We start from the raw sequence: 19,007 nt of genomic DNA, 5'->3' as shown, positions 1-19,007 counted from the left end.
GTTCTGAACTACCTCTGGGTGTAAACGTCACTCATAGTCGGCGAGATGACAACGACTGAGGCAGTCGGCTCTGATGTTCAGAGAGCTAACCAAATGGTTTGTAACCTGCCAAACTCTGTGCTTGTCAGTCCAAGACCAGAGTTACAGGACTTTTTAACCAAGAAGGTGAAACCCCACTCCTCTAAGCTTGTTGACATAGTGATGTCACTTGTGTTCAGCAAGATGACAACGATGGAGGCAGTCGGCTCTGATGTTAAGAAAACCCACAAAATGGTTTGCTACCAGCCAAACTTTGTGCTTGTCATTCCAAGACCAGAGTTCTAGGCCTTCCTCAACAGAGAAGCTAAGACCCCACTCATCTCCGCTTGTTAACATACCGCATTGCAGTCGTATTTACTTACAAGATCTGGACAGACTGCCCACAAAGTCACAAGAGAAAGGTTTGGGCGCCAACCGAATTACCCTCAGTTAGAGCAGGTTGATGAAAAGCACCTGCTCCTTTGGAGACCAGAGGGCTATGATTTACAGTTCCTCCAGAATAGCATCCGTCACAACCGTAGCCACAGATTGAGCTAGAAGGAAATCCCTGCCACCAGGTTCTCCTCTACATCACCCCAGGCAAAGTGTGCGGAAGTGTCCCTGGAGATTATGTACAACATGACTCTCCTATGCTGGACGGCAACCAGTGGCTATAATGGAGCCGTAATAAATACCGGCTATGCAAGTGAGGCAAGATACAGAGCTAAAGCCCGCAGTAGAGCCAGAGAGGACCCCAACGAAAAGGCCTGGGACTAGAAAGGGGTGAATGGTGCATAGGGAAGCCAAGTAGGTAGTTCATATGCTCCCACGGGGGTCCGAAGGCACTTTGTGGGTGGGTGGAGGATCGGGACCATTGCTCTCAAACATTGCATTCAAGAAAAAGCTTATATCTGCCCCTGGAGTATGAAACACTGGAGAGAGGAAATCCTGAGGTGGTTGTGGAAGAGGCAGTAATGGTGTTGGGCGAGGATCGTTAGTGCCAGCTCCAAAGGGGGAGATATCTCCATCAGCTCCAGCAACAGATCTGAGATAGCTAAGGGGGCTTACCTTTCTTACGCTTGGCATTTCTTGCGCATTATCTCTCCTCTTTTTTATATTTATTTCTTCTTTCCTTCGACATGGGAGCTGGGGCCCCAAGAGACCTCGTTTGAGGTTGGGATTGCATTTGGTCCAGCGATCATCCTTGGCACAGGCCTTGAAGAGCTTAGCCTCCTGAATTGCTCAAAGAGCCAAAATGCCAAAGGCTAAAGATGTGATGGTCTGTAAATAACATCAGGCCCTTACAGTCTCTGCATGGTTTTAATCCGGACCTCTTGGGGAGAAAGGAATTCCGCACTGCACCTCTTGAGTTGGAGAGAAAAATTAATTCTGTGAAGAACTCCCGACTGGACCGTCAAAGAGCAAGATCTGGATCTGCACTGAAGGTGCAGAAAAAAAGGAACTGGCTCTGGCAATCCAAGTGGGTGTAGTGATGTCACCAAGACATTGCTTCAGGTGCCAATACAGAGCCAGAATGCTCTACCAGTGTGGAAGAGCTATGGAAGAGTTTCCAGATCTAGTCTAGGAATGAGATATTCAAAATGTGAGGAATCTGCAGGTAGAAGTATACAACAAAAAACACAAACAAAAAGCCCAAGAGGAGAGAGTCGCAGGTTGATAAAGACCTGCAGATCATGGTTTTGGGGGAGGTTGAGGGGTCATGAAGATTTAGTGGGGAGTAACGCATAAATTACTTTCTGAATGTAAATATACTGAACTGTCACCCTATTACATAGATAAACTTGACCAGCGCTTACTGGATAAACCATTCATTCATGGAGTTATGGTCAGAATCGAGACAAACAACCACAAGTGCAAAAGAAGTTTAGCCAGAGGAGAGCAGGGAGATTATCAGTTATTAAGGGGGCTATGAGGGTCTCTCAAGCACACAATTGAATTTATTGGGTCATAGTGAACAAAATAAGGCTGGTTTATCTTCAAATTAATAGCAACAGTTTGATAATGGAAGTGAAAATGCAGAAAATAGTGTGCCTTTTATACAATGCACATTTGGATTGCTCGACAATTCTATTTTAAAGTTAAGAGGCTACCAACAGCCTAAAGCCCATAATGGAGGAGTCGATTTCTTCTTTTACAAACCAATACAAAAAGAAGAACTTCAAACATCTCAACAGTCATAGTCAGCAGGTTTTATGCAAATATTATGCAACAACTTAAAAAAAGTAAATGCCAATCTAACATGATTGCATCAGCATCACTCATCTTCTTTCTTGATTGGTAATGTTGAGTTTTCTTGGCGAGGTTGGTTGAGGAGCTTCACAATATTAAACTGAAACTAAATGACCTCGTAAATCAATTTACATAACCTGTAATGTACTGTAAGATGCATCTCTATCATAAAATTAGGAACTCAACCTGTTATTTGTAAGTAAATGACGGTCATCGAAGCTGCTCTCTGGAACCAGATCAGAATGTGCTCATCAATGTTGAGTTTTCCTATTGTTGTTTTTGGAAGAGGTGGCCGATGTAGAATGACAATGCAGTGACCAACGAAGGCTTTTCTAGTTTCATCAGGATCTCAGTCCAATTTTGTAAAATGTGAGCATGAAATGTACTTCAACATTTGCTCGTGGTGGAAACGACACACACACACACACACACACACACACACACACACACACATTTTTTTAAAGAAAGGAGGTTGTTGCAAAACACATGCCTCTCCTGGAACACTCACCTTCACAACAACAGGCAAACATTTCCACACATTCCTAAACACAGACACACAACAGTGCCATACAACAGTGCCTCACACATCCGCCAATTCAACTGTACAGCAGGTTTTAGACATTCAGAAAATAAAAGAAAGGGACACCAAGTTAAAAAATACCCCATCATTAGATATAAAAATAGTCTTTTAAATAGTGTCTTCATTTCTTTGTCCAGGATCATAATTCAGAATGCTCTTTATGATCTACAGAAAGGAAACATAATTGGAAGAGAAAACGTGAGTCTAAGATATTATCAAACATAACTTACAAGTAAAACAAACACACTATTTTATGAGGCACCAAACATTCTAGCATTTGTCAGACCAGCAGATACTTCTGATAACAAGAGATGTTTGATGTCTGTTATTGACCAGGGTTTCCACTTACATTTTATTTAACAAACCTTTTTTGTGAAGAATGAGAAGGCACTTTTATATTCAGAAATGTACAATAATGATGGGTCTTAATTGTCCTCTGATTCTTTTTGAAGAAGTGCCTAATTGGGTAACCACTGGGATTTTTCAAATGGGCCAGGAGTGCAATGTGGTGCATGCTTAAGATTCTTTTGAAAGATCAGAGTAACATTAAGGCATCTTTTGGTGCCTCAACAGCTTATGATTCCACGTCAGAATTAGAAAACTGTTCACTCTAGGACAATTCTGTACATCCAGTACCAGAACCTTCATTGTCAATGTTATAGCATAAACCATTAGAAGCAGGGTACATTGTCAGCACCTCAATGAGTTCACTGAATAGGAAGCCTCCTTTCTCCTGCGTTTTGAAGGTTTTCGGCTTGAAACAAAAGCACTGCCCTTGTATAGAGTATTTTCATGATCCTACAGGATAACAAACTACACACTCCATGCAAGTCCGCCCAGGAGTATCAACAATGACACTTAGGACAGAAACTGGATGGTGTTCAGTCCATAACCGAAAATCAAAACTTTAAAAAAAAAAGCAGACCACATATTCCCTGCTTAGTCACCATCTATGATTCAAATCAGCGTATGTGTTTGGTGGCAAAAGTCAGTCCCAATATTTGGCGTCTTTTTGATCTCCAATGCATGTATATGTCCTTTAGTTCTGATTTTTTTCATTGGTGGTCAAAAGGCTTTAATATGCTGCTAATAAATCATTTACATTTTTCCTATGCGGAGCACTGTGGAATAACGGTTGACATTATATTACCTTGCAGACCATTCCTATGGTAGATACCTGAAACTTTTTTTTTTTGCCATGCCCAACCATTAGATGCGAGACTAATGCACAGCTAGTACAACTACAATAGGCTCCCACTCCAAGAAAGGAGCATTGGCATCTTAGAAAACATTAGGGTTTTCAATGTGCTCAGTACATTTAACCACATAGAGGAAAGTGGGACGCAAGGGGTTTATAAACATGCAATAAATTAATTTGACTTGGCTTTAATAAACAAATGTATTACCTTTTTTTCCCCAGTCGTTTTTTTTCACAAAAGAACAAGCGTACATTAACATAAGACCAAAAGATCTTCGCTGGAACCCTCCTAGGTCTGCAGGGTATTGCACACCATGCACGTTTTCAATGACATCCATACAAGATATTATACCTCATGCTTTTAGCTCTTTCGGCTCAAATGTATTACCTTTGGTATGGTTTTTCTTTTACCCAAACACCTCTAAAGAACAACAGTCCAGCATTCACATTGGTTCTGGAAATTTGTCAGTTCAACAACACTAGGTTGTAAGTGGGCTGCTCCAGTTTTGAACTTGTAAGACGCCCACCGGAAGTGACAGAGTAGGACTCTACAGGCACCACAGGTACCAATGATGTCAGTCCCACCTATTTTATGCATTACACAGAGAAGGGATCTATAGTCCAGTTTCAATCTGCATTTTTTTTTTTTAATACTGCAGCAAAGTTTTGCGACTACGTCCTCTCCAATTTATTTTAACCATGCACAAACTGTTGCCTACAAAGATCGGGCACAGACTCTGCTAAGTGCCTGCATTGTTCAGGCAATAAACATGAGGAAATTACATGCACAGTTCTGGGCATATGGGGACGCAGACAGATGGGGACGCAAAAAAAAAAAACCACTCACTGGAACAGATGCAGCAGGAAAGAGCAAAGCTGCAGGCATCTGCCTTGGCCACCATGTATATCGAGAACAAAGCCAATGCACGTCTGATCAAGGTGGAATCAAGCCTTGACACTGCTCCTTCCTGCTGCATCAGTTCCAGTGTATGATTTCTGTTCCACCACCATCTCCCTATGCAGTTCTTACCCGCCTATCGCAGACCTGAAATGTGCCCATTTGTTGGAAATACACTTTCTCCTGATTTGAAACTGGATTTATTTTATTGTTGGAGCTTAACGGCGGATCCATTTTTTGATGGAGTGCACTTTCTTCCTGCCTGGGACCAGACTCCAAATCCAAGGCTGCCTGCGGCTTTGCTGACAGTCGGTAGGTGGTGGAGTCAGCAGGTGCTCACGGGGTGCTGCAGCGCAGGACGCACCAGGGCCAAATGCAGGCCCATCTGTAGTAATTCACGGCTAGGCTGGGCCAACCCTCTTGGTGTTTGTAAAAGGACGCTTTCCATCTACGGCCCTAAAGAAGAAAGGTGTTGCTTTTGCTCTGCTGCTGTCTGAAGGATATGTTTTGGGGCACTAGTGAAGGCTTTGGCCACATGCTTTGCTGTATAATTTATTTCCCTTCATACTTGTCAATCCACCACAGCTTGGAACAAGGCCTTACCACTGCTGTTTAAAAAAAAAAAAAATACACGGGTAAGAAGAAAGTCCCAACTCCCAAAACCAGCATGGGACCAGCCCGATCCTACACAAATTTCTGACAACAGAAGTTGTATTCATTAGTAAGGCTATTGATTTGTTGGAAAGGCATCTTTTAATGGACTTGTCCGGCTTTCCAAGTATGTCTATTCCTCTGTTGTGTTGCACAGGGAGAGCCTATAGCTAGCTTGGCTAATGCAGCCGAGCTGTCCAACACCCCAACTTCTGGTCCTGACCAGGAACTACCAGCTAAGCAGAAGCATTATAATAACACCCCCACTGCCAAGCACAAGAGAAAATCTAAGCATACTACACTTACCTGTCTTAAAGTATAGTGCTGGAGTTTAGGACTATTGTCATGTTGCCAAGTTACAGGTAGGGGAGATTTAATTCTGCCAGCATTTGCTTATCCGTTCCCCATAAACTTAATTCTTCTTACATGAGGAACTGGGAATCCCATTTGTATCGGATTCATTTAAGGCTGCACCATTATTACTCTGGGTCTCAGTTTGGGCAAACAAGCATACCACTATTCATTAGGAGAGAATCATAGACTGTTTGAACTGCGAGAAAGGCAACACAATTGCTTAGCTAAATTATGTCTAATCTACCACCAAAGTGATAGGATGGATCACAATATTTTAATCTCCCCATTCGTTAAGAAAACCGTAGATCTCCTGAACTACTAAGCTTTTTAGGAGTTACTGATAGACACCTGAGGAGATGGGAAAACCCCTACTGGTGGTCTATGCCATTGTCCAAACGTCATTAAACCTTGAACCATACCCAACTTGGGTAAAGAGCCCCTGGGGAAAAGTCACTTCTAGCTAAATTTTGTCTGGGAACTATAAGATCCCAGTTTTGCTTTCCCCATGGCCAATATGATGAAGCATCGGTCTTAAAATGCCCCTTGAGGAGACCTCTATGCTAATCCTAGAACATTTTATTTTCTTCTGTAAATATTATACATTTCAAATCAAGATGTTTTTTGAACCAGTTCTTTATATAGTTTTCACCAGAGAAAGCCAGCTTTTCCGGAGTATGCTTCCAAATCATTTGGTCTGTTTCTATGTAGGAAATGTTTTGAAGTTTGTACTATGCAAACAAAATTCATTGAATGGATGACACTTTGTTTTCTTTTTATCATCCAATATATTAAGTGTATTTACGTAGATGTTTAAATTGATATCTTTGTATGTGACACTTTTAAGATTGTTCTTAAATAAATCAAAGAAAGCTCTCTGATTGATTAATGGTGTGTGTTGCAGCTTTCCTCTGTATCATTATACTCTTTGATGTGAGCTCTATTCTTCTGGTTTGTTCCACTGTAACCTTTATATTAATTACCCTCTATGAAGCTTAAGGCTCTGATGTGTCCTCAGTTTATTCACTACATCCTGATGATGACCCTATATCCTTTGGAAGGTTGACATTTTGTTAACAAATATGGCCATAAAGATTAATTGTGAAACTGTTTTTCAAAGCAGAGAGGAGAAAGGATTGCTACATATGTTATGAATATTGTTGCCCTCTGTAACTACTTGTATATATTGGCTACCAAGGTCATATGTGTTTACTTTCTCACACTGAGCACAAATATTCATTTTGATCAAATCAGTGGTTTGTGTCCTTTACATTAAAATACGACTTTGGCAAGTAATTTCTGTTTGCATGGTCTTTGTGATGTCTATTATTTATTGCCTGTTTGAATGTATTTTATATGCCACTTTATTCCTTTTCATGAATGATACCTTGATGGACATTATTTTGTTTTTATAGAACCTGGAAGGGTTGCTCCTGAAGGAAGGGATGAATGCATCCAGGGCCACACAGGTGCCACGCAGCTCAAGTATATTGATGTGGTGCCTCTACTGCACTGGAGACCAAAAAGCTCTGTTCTCAACCTCGTCCGGGTGGACTTACCAGTGCAGTGATGATGCATCTGTCACCACTTTAAAGTCTGAATGGTATAGGAAGAATGGTCTGCTGCAAATCAGGTTTGCATCATTATCCAACATTGAAATTCTTGGCGCGCCTTGTCTGATGCCTAGAATGTCATTCAAGAGGCAGCCCCAAAGTAGAGCTGAATGTGATGGTTCCATTGCAAAGACCTCATGAGCCAAGGGGCATGGACCACCAGCAGCATGCACAAGGCTTGGATATCAGGAAACCTCAGTAAAGTTTGAGCCACAACCCAGAAGAAATGAGTTAATCAGCTGACAAAGGAAACAGTTGGAAATAAGCTACTTGTGGGACTGCTTATGAAGCCTAAGCAATAAACTACCTCTTTGGACATGCTGAGCACGTCTTGGATCACGGTGCTATCAAGGCCTCTGGCAGGGTCTTAAGGGCAGCAGTGGTTAAGAAGTTGAAGGACCAGTCTGCAAAATGTCTATGTGCAAATTAGCTTTAGTTTCCATAGTAGGTAAATGCAATTTTTTTCACCTCAGCTGCCCTACGATTTGCCAACTGCGAAAGAGGTGCTTTCTTCATTAGAGGAAACCACTGGCAAGTCAAACAGTCTCTGGATAGTTGTCAACGCCACCAGCATTGTGTAGGTTCAAATACAAACCAATATCAGTGCAGTGGTCTCCTTGTTGTCGTCGTCATCATCATCATCATCATCATCATCATCATCATGGGAGAACCAAAGATAGTCTGCAGCATGTGTGGTAAAGTCGTTGAGGAAGCAGCATTGTGTTGTGGGGAGTCTTCACAGATCCCCAAACTGGTTCTTCGGACATTTGCCTCTTTTCTGCCAAAGGTGGCCAGTCTCTCAAGTCAGCCAGAACAACACGCTGCCAACATTTTTCGCTCCACCTCATCCTTCTATGGAGTACGAGAGACCCCATCACATCGCCCAAGAAGATCTCTCGCTACCTCGATCGCATCAAAGATCATTGGATGGACGATCAGCTCTTCATTGGGTTCAACTGAGTGAAAAAGAGCAAGGCAGTGCAGAAATGGACCAAACTGATGTCAGCTCTGGGGTGGTGCTTATTGGGCAGCCAACGTCACTTCTGAAGCAGACCGCGCCAATGTGGAGCCGATCGATGCCACCTACCGGCACGCAGAGGTCCTGCTCAAGATTTTATGGATCCAGTGTGACGCCCGAGGAATATTCTAAGGCGAGGAATCTGCCGTTATAAGTCTTTATCAGAAGAACAAGTTACTTATCGTTAGCAACGTAGTTTCTGGTAGAATATCCAACCGTAGATTCCTCAGCTTATGAATTTTCTGAAGTATCAGTCTAGATCTGAAAACATTCACAGCAATTTCCTTGCATGTCAGTAGGTGACATTATGCAGTTCTGCATCTGGTTCTTCCCGCCCCGGGATGTGATGTCAGGGACAATATATCTGTGCCATCGCTCCACGCTGATGTCCCTTTCTTTAGGATCTCTGGCCGTGCCGATGGACAAGGAGACATTGAAATCAGAATATGATGGTGTGCAGACTTCCAGATTGGGATCTTAATAGACTCTGTGAATCAATTCCCCAGAAAGAAGAGGAGGGTGGGTAAGTAAGGAATCTGCAATTAGAGTCTCTACCAGAAAAGGCATTACCAAAGTTAAGTAACCAGATCTTCTGAATAAGACTTCTAACCGCAGATTCTTCACCTTTTGAACAGAACAGAAGTAGTACACCTCCCCTGTGGTGGGTCTGTGGAATGGTTCAGACTAGGAAATCCTGCAAGGTCAATCAGCCATAGTGCCCATACTGATGGACCTGGATATCTAGACAATAGAGCTTTATAAACTATGGAGGGACACCCAAATAGCGGCTTGGCAGATGTGCCAGTTTTGGACATCATGTGCTAGCGCAGTCATAGCTGCATTCGCTCAGATGAAATGAACCGCAAACCTTCTGTGGGTTGCTTTTAGGCCAGTCCATACCAGATCTTGTTGTACAACACAATCCATCGGGAGATGGATTGCTTCTGCACCACTTTGTCTTTCTTAGCTCCAGAGAAACAGACAAACAGTTGGTCATCCTGAAGTATTCCCTTGCCAGACCAACATAGAAGCTGAGGGCCCTCAGAGTCGAGACAATGGAGACACTTCTTCATTGGAGGCATGAGGAGGTGCATAGAAAGTCAGCAAAGTGATGTACTGCCCTATGTAGATGGGCATGACTACCTTGGGTAAGAATGCCGCTTCTATCGGGAGAACTAATTTAGCCGGAAAGAAAGAGGTGTTCGCTGGCACCATGGATAATGCCTGGAATTCCCTCACTCACCTGGCTGATGTTAAGGTGATGACTTAGTAGGTGAAGAGGCCAACCGTGCATTGCCTTGAAGGGAGCGCGCAATTTTAAGGTCCTACTGCGGCATCACAAACGGTTTTGGCAGAAACATGTTGGTCAAGTCCTTCAAAAAAACACATCACAAGTATCTTGAAATAGTATGGCTGATCCGGTTAATGTAAGAAGTCCGAAAAGTAACCTTTAAATGTCGCTGCAGCAATACCTTGCTGGGATAAGGGCAAACAAATCAGAAAAACACCTGATAACTGTGCATTTAAGGGTTGGCTGTGTCGGGAGCAACACCAGACAACAACATTTTCCCAGAATCCTGCCAAAATAAATTTAACAGATGGATGCCTAGCTGCAAGGATGACACCAATCATTTGTGGGGGTGGGGGTGGTTGGGAGATCGAAAGCTATCAATTACCATACATGGAGGTGTAGGTTCGGGTGTAAGACTCAACTCTGCTGCTGCAACAGGAAGATCTCTGAAGGTGCAACCGTATTAGAGGCCATGTGCTCATTGTCAGAAGTTCCAGGCACCACACTCTTCTCATCCAGTTTGGAGCCACTAAGGTGATTTCTGCCCAATCATGCTTGATCCTTTTCAACACCCTGGACAGGAGGGGGGAGGGGAGGTAAGACATACAGGAGTCCAACGCGCAGGGGTTTTGACACGGTTTGTTCTCTGCTGTGGCAAAAAGATTAACCCAGGGTTCTCCACTGTTGGAAAACGCCCTATCTCACCTTCGAGGGTCAGCGCCATATGTGATCTACCAGGCAACATCAGCTGAGTTCATCTACCCTGGATTATAAAGATACTGGCAGGAGTTGAGCAGTCCGGGACATGCCCTGTGTTCAGCCACTTGCAGAGACGTAGAGCCTCACAGCACAGGACCCACGATACGACGATACCCTGTTTCTTGCAGTACCACATCACGGTCATGTTGTCTGTGAGAGCCTGTACCCCTTCTACCCTTGATGGTCGAGAGAAACGCTTTTGATGCCAAGCGGATCACTCACAACTCCAACAAGTTGATGTAAAGTTGAGCCTTCGCCGGAGACCAGAGTCCTGTCATCTCCACCTCTCCCAGATGACTTCCCCATCCCAGCAACGATGCATCTGTCACGACCGTCAGCTCTGTGTGGCATAGGGATAGGGGTATCCAACTGATCGTCGACCAGCCACCACTTCAGATCTCTCACAGTCTCCTTCAACACCTGGATGAAATATCAAAGGTCGCCTTGGTGTGGAGCTCACTGTGTTCCAATCCCACAGCAGAGCGCACATGCTTAATCTGGCATGGTCTAAAGGAAGAATGCAGTTGTTCAAGAGACCACGAAGCGTGCAACCTGCTTTTACTGCGATCCAGGTCAAAGGTCGAAACATTGGGGAACTATCGAAGCAGTGGACCTTAGGCCACAGAGTGGGTAGTGGCCTTACTCTCTTTAAGCACACACGTTCTAAGGAGTGTACTCAGAGGCTCTTTAGATGGGAGGAGATAGGTTTTTCACAAGTATGACAATCACAGTATACCATCTCCCAAATCATACTCTACTATTCATAAGTATCCTGTACCCTTACAAATGGATAAATGCATCTTCAAAAGCAACACCCCAAATGTGTTTTATTGTGACCCTCACACACTCTATTGGTGTCATGATCCATCAGAGGTCTCTTCCTGGTTCCTATAAACCAGGATCGGTTCATCCATATTCAGGGAGCACCTCTGATATTATTGCTGACTGGGGTCTGATAGTTATAACACAAAAATATCTAGTAGGCGCCCTAGTTTCTCTTCAATTTAGGATGCCATTGGTATATTTATAAAGTTGGTAATGGTGTTCTGAGGTGATATAATGTCCTTATACCCTGCTCTACATTGACATGTTTAAGCCCACATTTGATGGTCTCTTGGGGTCCAGTGCTTTCGTCAGTACTGATACCAGACTCCTCCGTCCATTCATCACTCTGTCCTGTTACCCTGGTCCTACCAGGCAGTTTCTCCTAAGACAAAACAGGAGGTACAAAGTAAATCAAAACAAAATAGTGCAGGCTTACTTGCCTGCCTTGGAGCATAAATGAAGGCCTGTTGTGAAAGAGAAAATGAGGTCAATCAATAATTGGTCACTAAATGATTGGTGTGTCAAGCATATAACATGAAACACAAGTGTGTGTGTATACAATAGCACAGCTGTTGGCTCCCTAGAATAAGGTTGAGCTTATCCACTCTTCAACCGTATGAGGGCAGAGTCCTGGCTTTCCTATTTCCTGTCTTGTGCTTCCAGATTTTGCGGGTCTTCCCCTTTCCAAAGTTCCAGTTCAGCCTTCCCTTCATAGGTGGTTCTCGGATTCCTTGCACCAGGTTTATTCCTTCCTCAAAGTGCTCTCCATGCAGTTGTGCTCTTGCCCTGAGCCTCCAGCTTTTTCAGCCCTTTGAGCCCAGAGAGCAGCGGCTCGCAAATTACTTCTGCTTAGTTTCCTTTGTGCTCTGTAATCTTCCTGCTGCTCTCATTCCAGGCTTGTTCTTTGATTTTGCTTGACTTATTTCCTGAATCCATTTTCCTGCATTTTGGCTATTTTGTACTATCTGTTTCTGTCTCTTGTTTCCTGTATCTCTGTTCCGGTTTTACCCATTGTTCCTAGTCTCGGCTGCACTCTCTTGATTTGACCTGTTATATGCAGACTTCTTGCCTTGTGTTCTGTGTTCCTGTTGAACAAGTTACTTATCTTTGGGCACGCCTTATCTGATAGAGACTATCTAGCCACAGATTTCTTACCCACACTACCCCTGCGCGGTGGTAGGTTACGCCACCCCAGCGTATTGCTGCCTGGCAGATGTCCAAGACCGGAGCTCCGCATGCCATCACAGTGGTCATAGCCTTCGCTCTGGTCTAATGAGCATGCAAGCCCTCAGGGGGTTACTTCCTGGCCAATGCATAGCAGATTGTAATGCAGAGCATGATCCATCGGGAGATGGCTTGCTTCTTTACGGCCTTCACCTTCTTTGCTCCGACACACCCCGCAAAGAGTTGGTCATCCACCCGGAACTCTTTTGTGCAGTTAAGGTAGAACGACAAAGCTCTTTTTGGGCCCAGGCAGTGAAGTTGCTCCTCTTCCTTGGTGGGATGTGGTGGAGCGTAAAACATAGGCAGGGCGATGGATTGGCCTACATGAAAAGGAGTGACAACTGTAGGCAGAAAGGAAGCTCTCTTGTGAAGAACTAGCTTGTCTGGGTGGATGTTCAGGTACGGTGGCTTGGACAACAAAGCTGGAAGCTCACTGACCCTCCAGGCAGACGTTATTGCCACCAGGAAGGCTGTCTTGATGGTAAGGAGCCTGGGGGGATAATTGTGCAAAGGCTCACAGAAAGGTTAAGACCAGAATTAAGGTCCTACTGAGGCATGATAAAGGGTGAACGTGTTAATGTGTTGCAAACCTTTTAAGAACCTATTTACAATAGAAGATATGGAGAGGGAAAGCTGATCAGGAAACCGCAGAAAGGCTGAGATAGCAGAAAGATAGCCCTTTAGGATGTCCTGAGCAGAGCCCTTCTGGGCAAAAGAAAGGATAAAGAGAAGGACATGAGAAAGGGGAGCAGAAAGAGGGTTAACTGGTTTCTCTTCACACCATGCCACAAACCTGCCCCAACGGCAGGCGTATACAGCCTTGGTGGAGGGCTGCCTGGCCACCAAGATATCAGTGCAGACTTTTGGCGGACGGTCGAAAGCGGTCAACTGTCGGAGCTCAATATGCATGCATGAAGACGGAGCGTTGACAGATTCGAGTGGAGACCCCTCTCCTGCTGCTAGACTCAAGATCCTCTTGAAGAAGCAGCCTTATCAGAGGACTGATGGCCATGCTCGACAGCTCAGGGTACCAAACTCTCCAAGCCCAGTCCGAAGCCTTAAGGATGACTTGGGCCCGGTCGTTCCTGATCTTCTTGAGAACTCTGGGCAAGAGTAGTATGTGCGGAAAGGCGTACAGAAGGCATGAGCTTAACTCAAAACAAAAAGTGACTCCCAGTGAGAACCGGCATGGAAACTCCAGTGCACAGAACTATGGACATTGCACGTTCACGTAGGTGTCGAACAGATCTAACCAAGGATCTCCCCACAGCTGAAAGCAACCTGGTGCCGCCTCCGGATGGAGACTCCATTCGTGATCTACTAAGCATCTTCAGCTGAGTTTGTCTACCTTGATGTTCAGACAGCCCACCAGGTGTTGAATCACTAGGGATATGCCCTGATGTTCCAGCCATGTCAAGAGACGTAGGGCCTCTTGACAGAGGGTCCATGACCCCACCCAGCCCTGTTTGTTGAAGCATCATATGGTGGTGGTGGCGGTGTCTGTGATCACCTGCATTATCCTTCCCTTGATGAAGGGTAGAAAGTATTTTAATGCCAGCTGGATCATGTGTAGCTCCAGTAGGTTTATTCCCCCGGAGACCAGAGGCTTCTGATTTCCAGCTCTCCCAGATGGCCGCCCCATCCCAGTAGTGACACATCTGTCACCACCATCAGATCTGGGTGTGAAGGAGAGGGGTTAGCTGCTGACCCAATCATGGGTCGTGAACCACCAATGTAGATTTTTGCAGTTCCCTCTGAGATCTGGACCATGTCGGAGAGATTCTTCTGATGTTGTGCCCACTGGAACTTCAGGTCCCAAAGTACAGCCTGCATATGCCAGTGGGCATGTGTCACAAGCAGGATGCGGGAGGCCGTGAGGCCCGGCAGCCTCAGAGTCAGTCTCACAGAAATCCAGGATAGAGGCTTAAACATCGGTTTAATAGCCTAAATATCATGGATTCGCTGTTCAGGAGTATAGGCCCAAAACTGCTCCATATCCAGAACAGCTCAGATGAAAGGGAGAGTCTGAGAGGGCTGTCAGGTGTGACTTTGGCATGTTGATAGTGAACCCCAGCGAATGGAGGAGGTTCGCTGTAGTCTGGAGGTTGGAGATGACAGACTGGGGCGAGCCCGCCTTTAACAGCCAGTCATCGAGATAGGAGAAGACTGGCACCCTTCATCTCCGCAGATGAGCAGCAACCACCACCCTCACCTTGGTGAATACCCACCTGAGGGGCGTTGGTAAGGCCAAAAGGAAGCACATTGAACTAAAAGTGCTCATGGCCCACTGTGAACCGTAGGTAACGCCTGTGGGCAGGCAGGACAGGAATGTGGAAGTATGCGTCCTGCAAGTCCAACGCAACCATCCAGTCTCCCGGGGCAGAGTGGACTTTTGCGATCGTGAGAATTTGGACTGCTCTTTCTTGAGGAAGAAATTGAGAGCACGCAGGTCTAGGCTAGGATGAAAGCCTCCGTCCTTCTTGAGCACCAGAAAGCAGCAGGAATGACAACCACGACCTACTTTTGGTGTCAGAACCCTCTTTATGACTCCCTTGGCCAAGAGAGCCATCTTGTCCTGGCATAGCAAGGAGAGATTGTCCTCAGTCAGTCAGTCGCAAGTGAGTGGCATAGGTGGAGGGGTATTCATGAAGGGGAGGGAGCAGCCTCTTTGAACAATCTGAAGAACCCAGAAGCCTGATGTTATGGACCTTCAGCGGGGCAGGTGATGGCGTATCCTGCCTCCCACTGGGTGCCCATGATGGTAAGAGTGGACCTCCTAGGGTAAATAATTAAAATACCATATAACCATCTGTAAGCATTAAACAGATGATTTAATTCTATATATCAAATTGCACTGCAATGCAGGTGCTCCAAATCCGGCACAGTCTAAGAGTAAAAGGACATCATTTAAGGTGTGTAGGTGTTGTAAAAAGCATATTAAATATACATAGATACTAACTGTAGGAAAGTAGGATCTGATTTCATGATTAGCCCCACTTTTTGCATGGTGTCAGTGTGTTTTTAACCTAGTCATACTGGGATCCTGCTAATCCAGACCCCAGCCACTGTGCTTTCGTCTCTAAATTGACATTGTAAGTACTTTTGTATCTCCACTATTGGCTACTGGTGTACCCTTGTAAGTCCCTAGTATATGGTACTAAGGTGCATAGGGACACCAGGAGTCACCCATGGTGTGCAGCATGTATTGTGCCACTTAAACTGCGACTACAGGCCTGCCATTGCCGCCTCTGTGCGTTGGTGCTTGTACCTCTCATGACAGATATCCATTTCTTTATATCTGAGGACACTGCACTTAAAACCCAAGTGCCAGGCTCTTCAGTCCTGAGGGTACAGTGCTTGGTTATAAGTTTGAGGGTGCCACTGCATGAGCAGGAAACCCCTACCAACCCCCGAGTTGATTCTCCAGGTTTTGTAAGTGCGGTGAGCCATTCTAATACATGTAGTTGACTTCAGTCATTACAAGATGTCTAACTACATAGTGGCTGCACGAACCTTATCATTTGTGGTATCAAACATGTTGGAATCATACCCCAACACCGATTCCAGTGTTGGAAGTATGATTACATGTAATAGGGGGCTCATTTGGGGTACACCCTGTACTCCAGATAACAGCCCTTCAGGGTCTGACAGCAAGCTAGTGCTGCTGCTGAACACAGACACTATTCTGCCCTCCTGCTGAGGCAAGCTCGAGCAGGGAAAGGTAGAACAATCTGTTACCAGTCACAAAGACGTGTGGCTACCTCCCAGACAGGACTTCGTTTATTGGGCTGGGGTGGGGGCACTTGCCAGCGGCAGACTGATTTGAAGGGCACATTTGGTGCCCTCCTTGCAGACGCCAGTTCGAGCCAGTTCAGGGAGCCCTTGGCTCCCGCTCTGGCACGCAACTGGGCAAAGGATATGGGAGTATCCTCCCCTCTGTCCACCCCCCACTGGGAGGGACCCCTGAGTTGTTCCAACCCTTTTCCTAGGGTACTGAAGGGCTTATCTGTGGGTGGGTCCTCAGATTCGTCATTATACAAGACTCAAGCCTGAAACTACGTTGCTCTTCAACCGTCTGGAGACTTGGACTTCGTTGGACTTTGACTGGAACAGAGACTGCACCAAGGAAGATTTCTGCTGCTCCTGGTCTCACTGTTCTTCACGTCGTCTTCTTCATCTGTCTCTGTGCTTCTTCCAGGTTCTTTAACAGACCCGTGGGCACCAAGGACCCCCAAAGTAATCTCCCTTGGAGTGAAGGAGTCACTCCCTTGCATCTGCAGGCACCGCAATGAAGCTGACTGGTCTGCTGCTCCTGTCGTCCTACAGACTTCCTGAGGCTCAGCAATACAGGTGGTGGTTCTGCAACTTCCTCGAGACCTGACCTGTCTTCTCTGCAATTTTGAGGCCAGTATACCTCGTTGGAACAGCTTGGGCCAAAGCCCCGTGCACTGCGTCGACTTGCAGTTGCCAAGGCTTGTTGGTTGTGCACTCCAGAGATCCTCGGGCTGCAAGAAGTTCCAGCCTTCAGTATCTCTTACCGCCAAGATGAGCATCTTCACTGCATCCTCTACACCGCAGGCCTCCATCCTTGGGGAGCTGCTCAAGGTTCTCTTGCAACTTCTGTGCCTTTGGCCTGTGGGTCCTCCGGAGGGTCTTCTACTGCTTCAGTGGGCTCCCCTGCTTGCTCGGGCCTACTCTCCTGCTGTTGGTGAGTCCCTTGGACCTTGCTGGTCCCAATGTTGCTCCTTCTTTGCCACACTAGTTGTGGCTACCAAGGCTTGCTGGTGCTCCAGCTGGACACCGACCACCTAGTCACTGACATCAGACGTGGGACAGCTCCTGCACGGCTCCTGGTCATCCTCAGCATCACCTAGTCCTCTCAGCCACAACAAAAAGGTCCCCGTCGACTCTCCAGAACCTCCCAACATCGGTGGCCATTGTGTCTTCATGACTTCTGGTCACCTCAGAGGGGGGGGGGGGGGGGGGGGAAGTGCTGCAGGCCTACCTTTGAGGATGGGATAGCTACCCCCCGACATACTCATACTTCAGAGTTGCACACCTACGAATACTTAACGACTGGTGGTTTGAGGGGTTTGATGAACCAGCATACGCTGTGGAAGGGTTTATCATGGTTCGCAGTTATCTCCCTCACCTGCTTTACGGGGTGGGGAATATCTCTGGCTCCCTACTTGCTGCCTGTGAGAAAGTGCCATCTTTCTTGCATGGTATGCCCCCACTTTTTGCTGAATTGGTGAATGTACTTTGACTGAGTGTGCCCTGGACTCCTGCCAATCAGGTGCCCAGGGCCTATGTTCCTTCCCTAAAACAAACCAAACCCAAATTGGCAAACTTTGGCCACATGTCAGCCCTTGGTAAATGGTACCCTAAGTACCCAGGGCTTTGTGACCCAGGCAGGCCTCTAAGAGCTGCAGCACTCCTTGTGCCACTCTTAGAGGCCCTGTATACACACACACACACACACACACACACACACACACACACACACACACACACACACACACACACACACACACACACACACACACACACACACACACACACACACACACACACACACACACACACACACACACACACACACACACACACACACACACACACACACACACACACACACACACACACACACACGTTACCATCCTTGTGGGGACTATGTGTGAATACCTGCCTTGTGGGGACTAACCTTTCCCAATGTTTATACAACACACTAATAACAGAAAAATGTTAAGAAAAAATTCATGATACAGGATCCTGCTTCAAATTTGCAAATATATTGTTATTTAATCGCGCGCACAGCACTATCCTTGTGGGGACTTGAACACGTGCTCCCATCCTTGTGGGGACCTAGTCCGTAACACTATTTGTGATTGAATATAGTCGAAGGCACATGGCTAAATGTTTATTTTATCAACAATATACACAAACAACACTATAATCTATTCATATATGAATTGCTGAATATATACTAGGGGTACACATTAAAGACAGATTATGTTAATGTGCCAGAAAATATCATATCATGCTTAAAGGAAGAGACTTAAAGCTGTATTTAACTTATTTATTAGTGCTTAAAGTCTTAGGAGATAAGGGAACTAACACATAAAGAAATTAACATATGTAACCAAGGAATTTGGTCAAGTGGAACCCAGAGCTTGATTAGCTGCTTACATTTTTGCCAAAATAGATGTTCAAGTCCCCACAGAGAAAGCGGGTGAAGATCATATAGTTTAAGTCTCCACAGAAATAGTGTGTGCATTCAAAGCTTAAATCCCATTATAAAGAGTGTGAAGCTAATGATGTTCAAGTCCAC

The 19,007-nt window shown here is 45.5% G+C and overlaps 1 protein-coding gene across 5 annotated transcripts in view; it reads right to left on the bottom strand.

Moving 5' to 3' along the window:
- Positions 1 to 1,958: 1,958 nt before the first annotated feature.
- The window catches only part of UGGT1 (UDP-glucose glycoprotein glucosyltransferase 1), an 827,334-nt gene continuing 810,285 nt past the window's right edge, over positions 1,959 to 19,007 (bottom strand). For all 5 annotated transcript variants that reach the window (XM_085634645.1, XM_085634646.1, XM_085634643.1 and 2 more), the window contains one exon: positions 1,959 to 3,013. In XM_085634645.1, the coding sequence (XP_085490771.1) occupies positions 2,988 to 3,013 (26 nt within the window). In that variant the 3' untranslated portion in view covers positions 1,959 to 2,987. The remainder of the gene's footprint in view (positions 3,014 to 19,007) is intronic.

This window comes from Triturus cristatus, chromosome 11 (assembly GCF_964204655.1).
Source record: "Triturus cristatus chromosome 11, aTriCri1.1, whole genome shotgun sequence".
Lineage (NCBI taxonomy): Eukaryota > Metazoa > Chordata > Amphibia > Caudata > Salamandridae > Triturus > Triturus cristatus.
The sequence above is the reverse complement of the archived record's forward strand: the minus strand, read 5'-3'. Positions and strand labels throughout refer to the sequence as shown.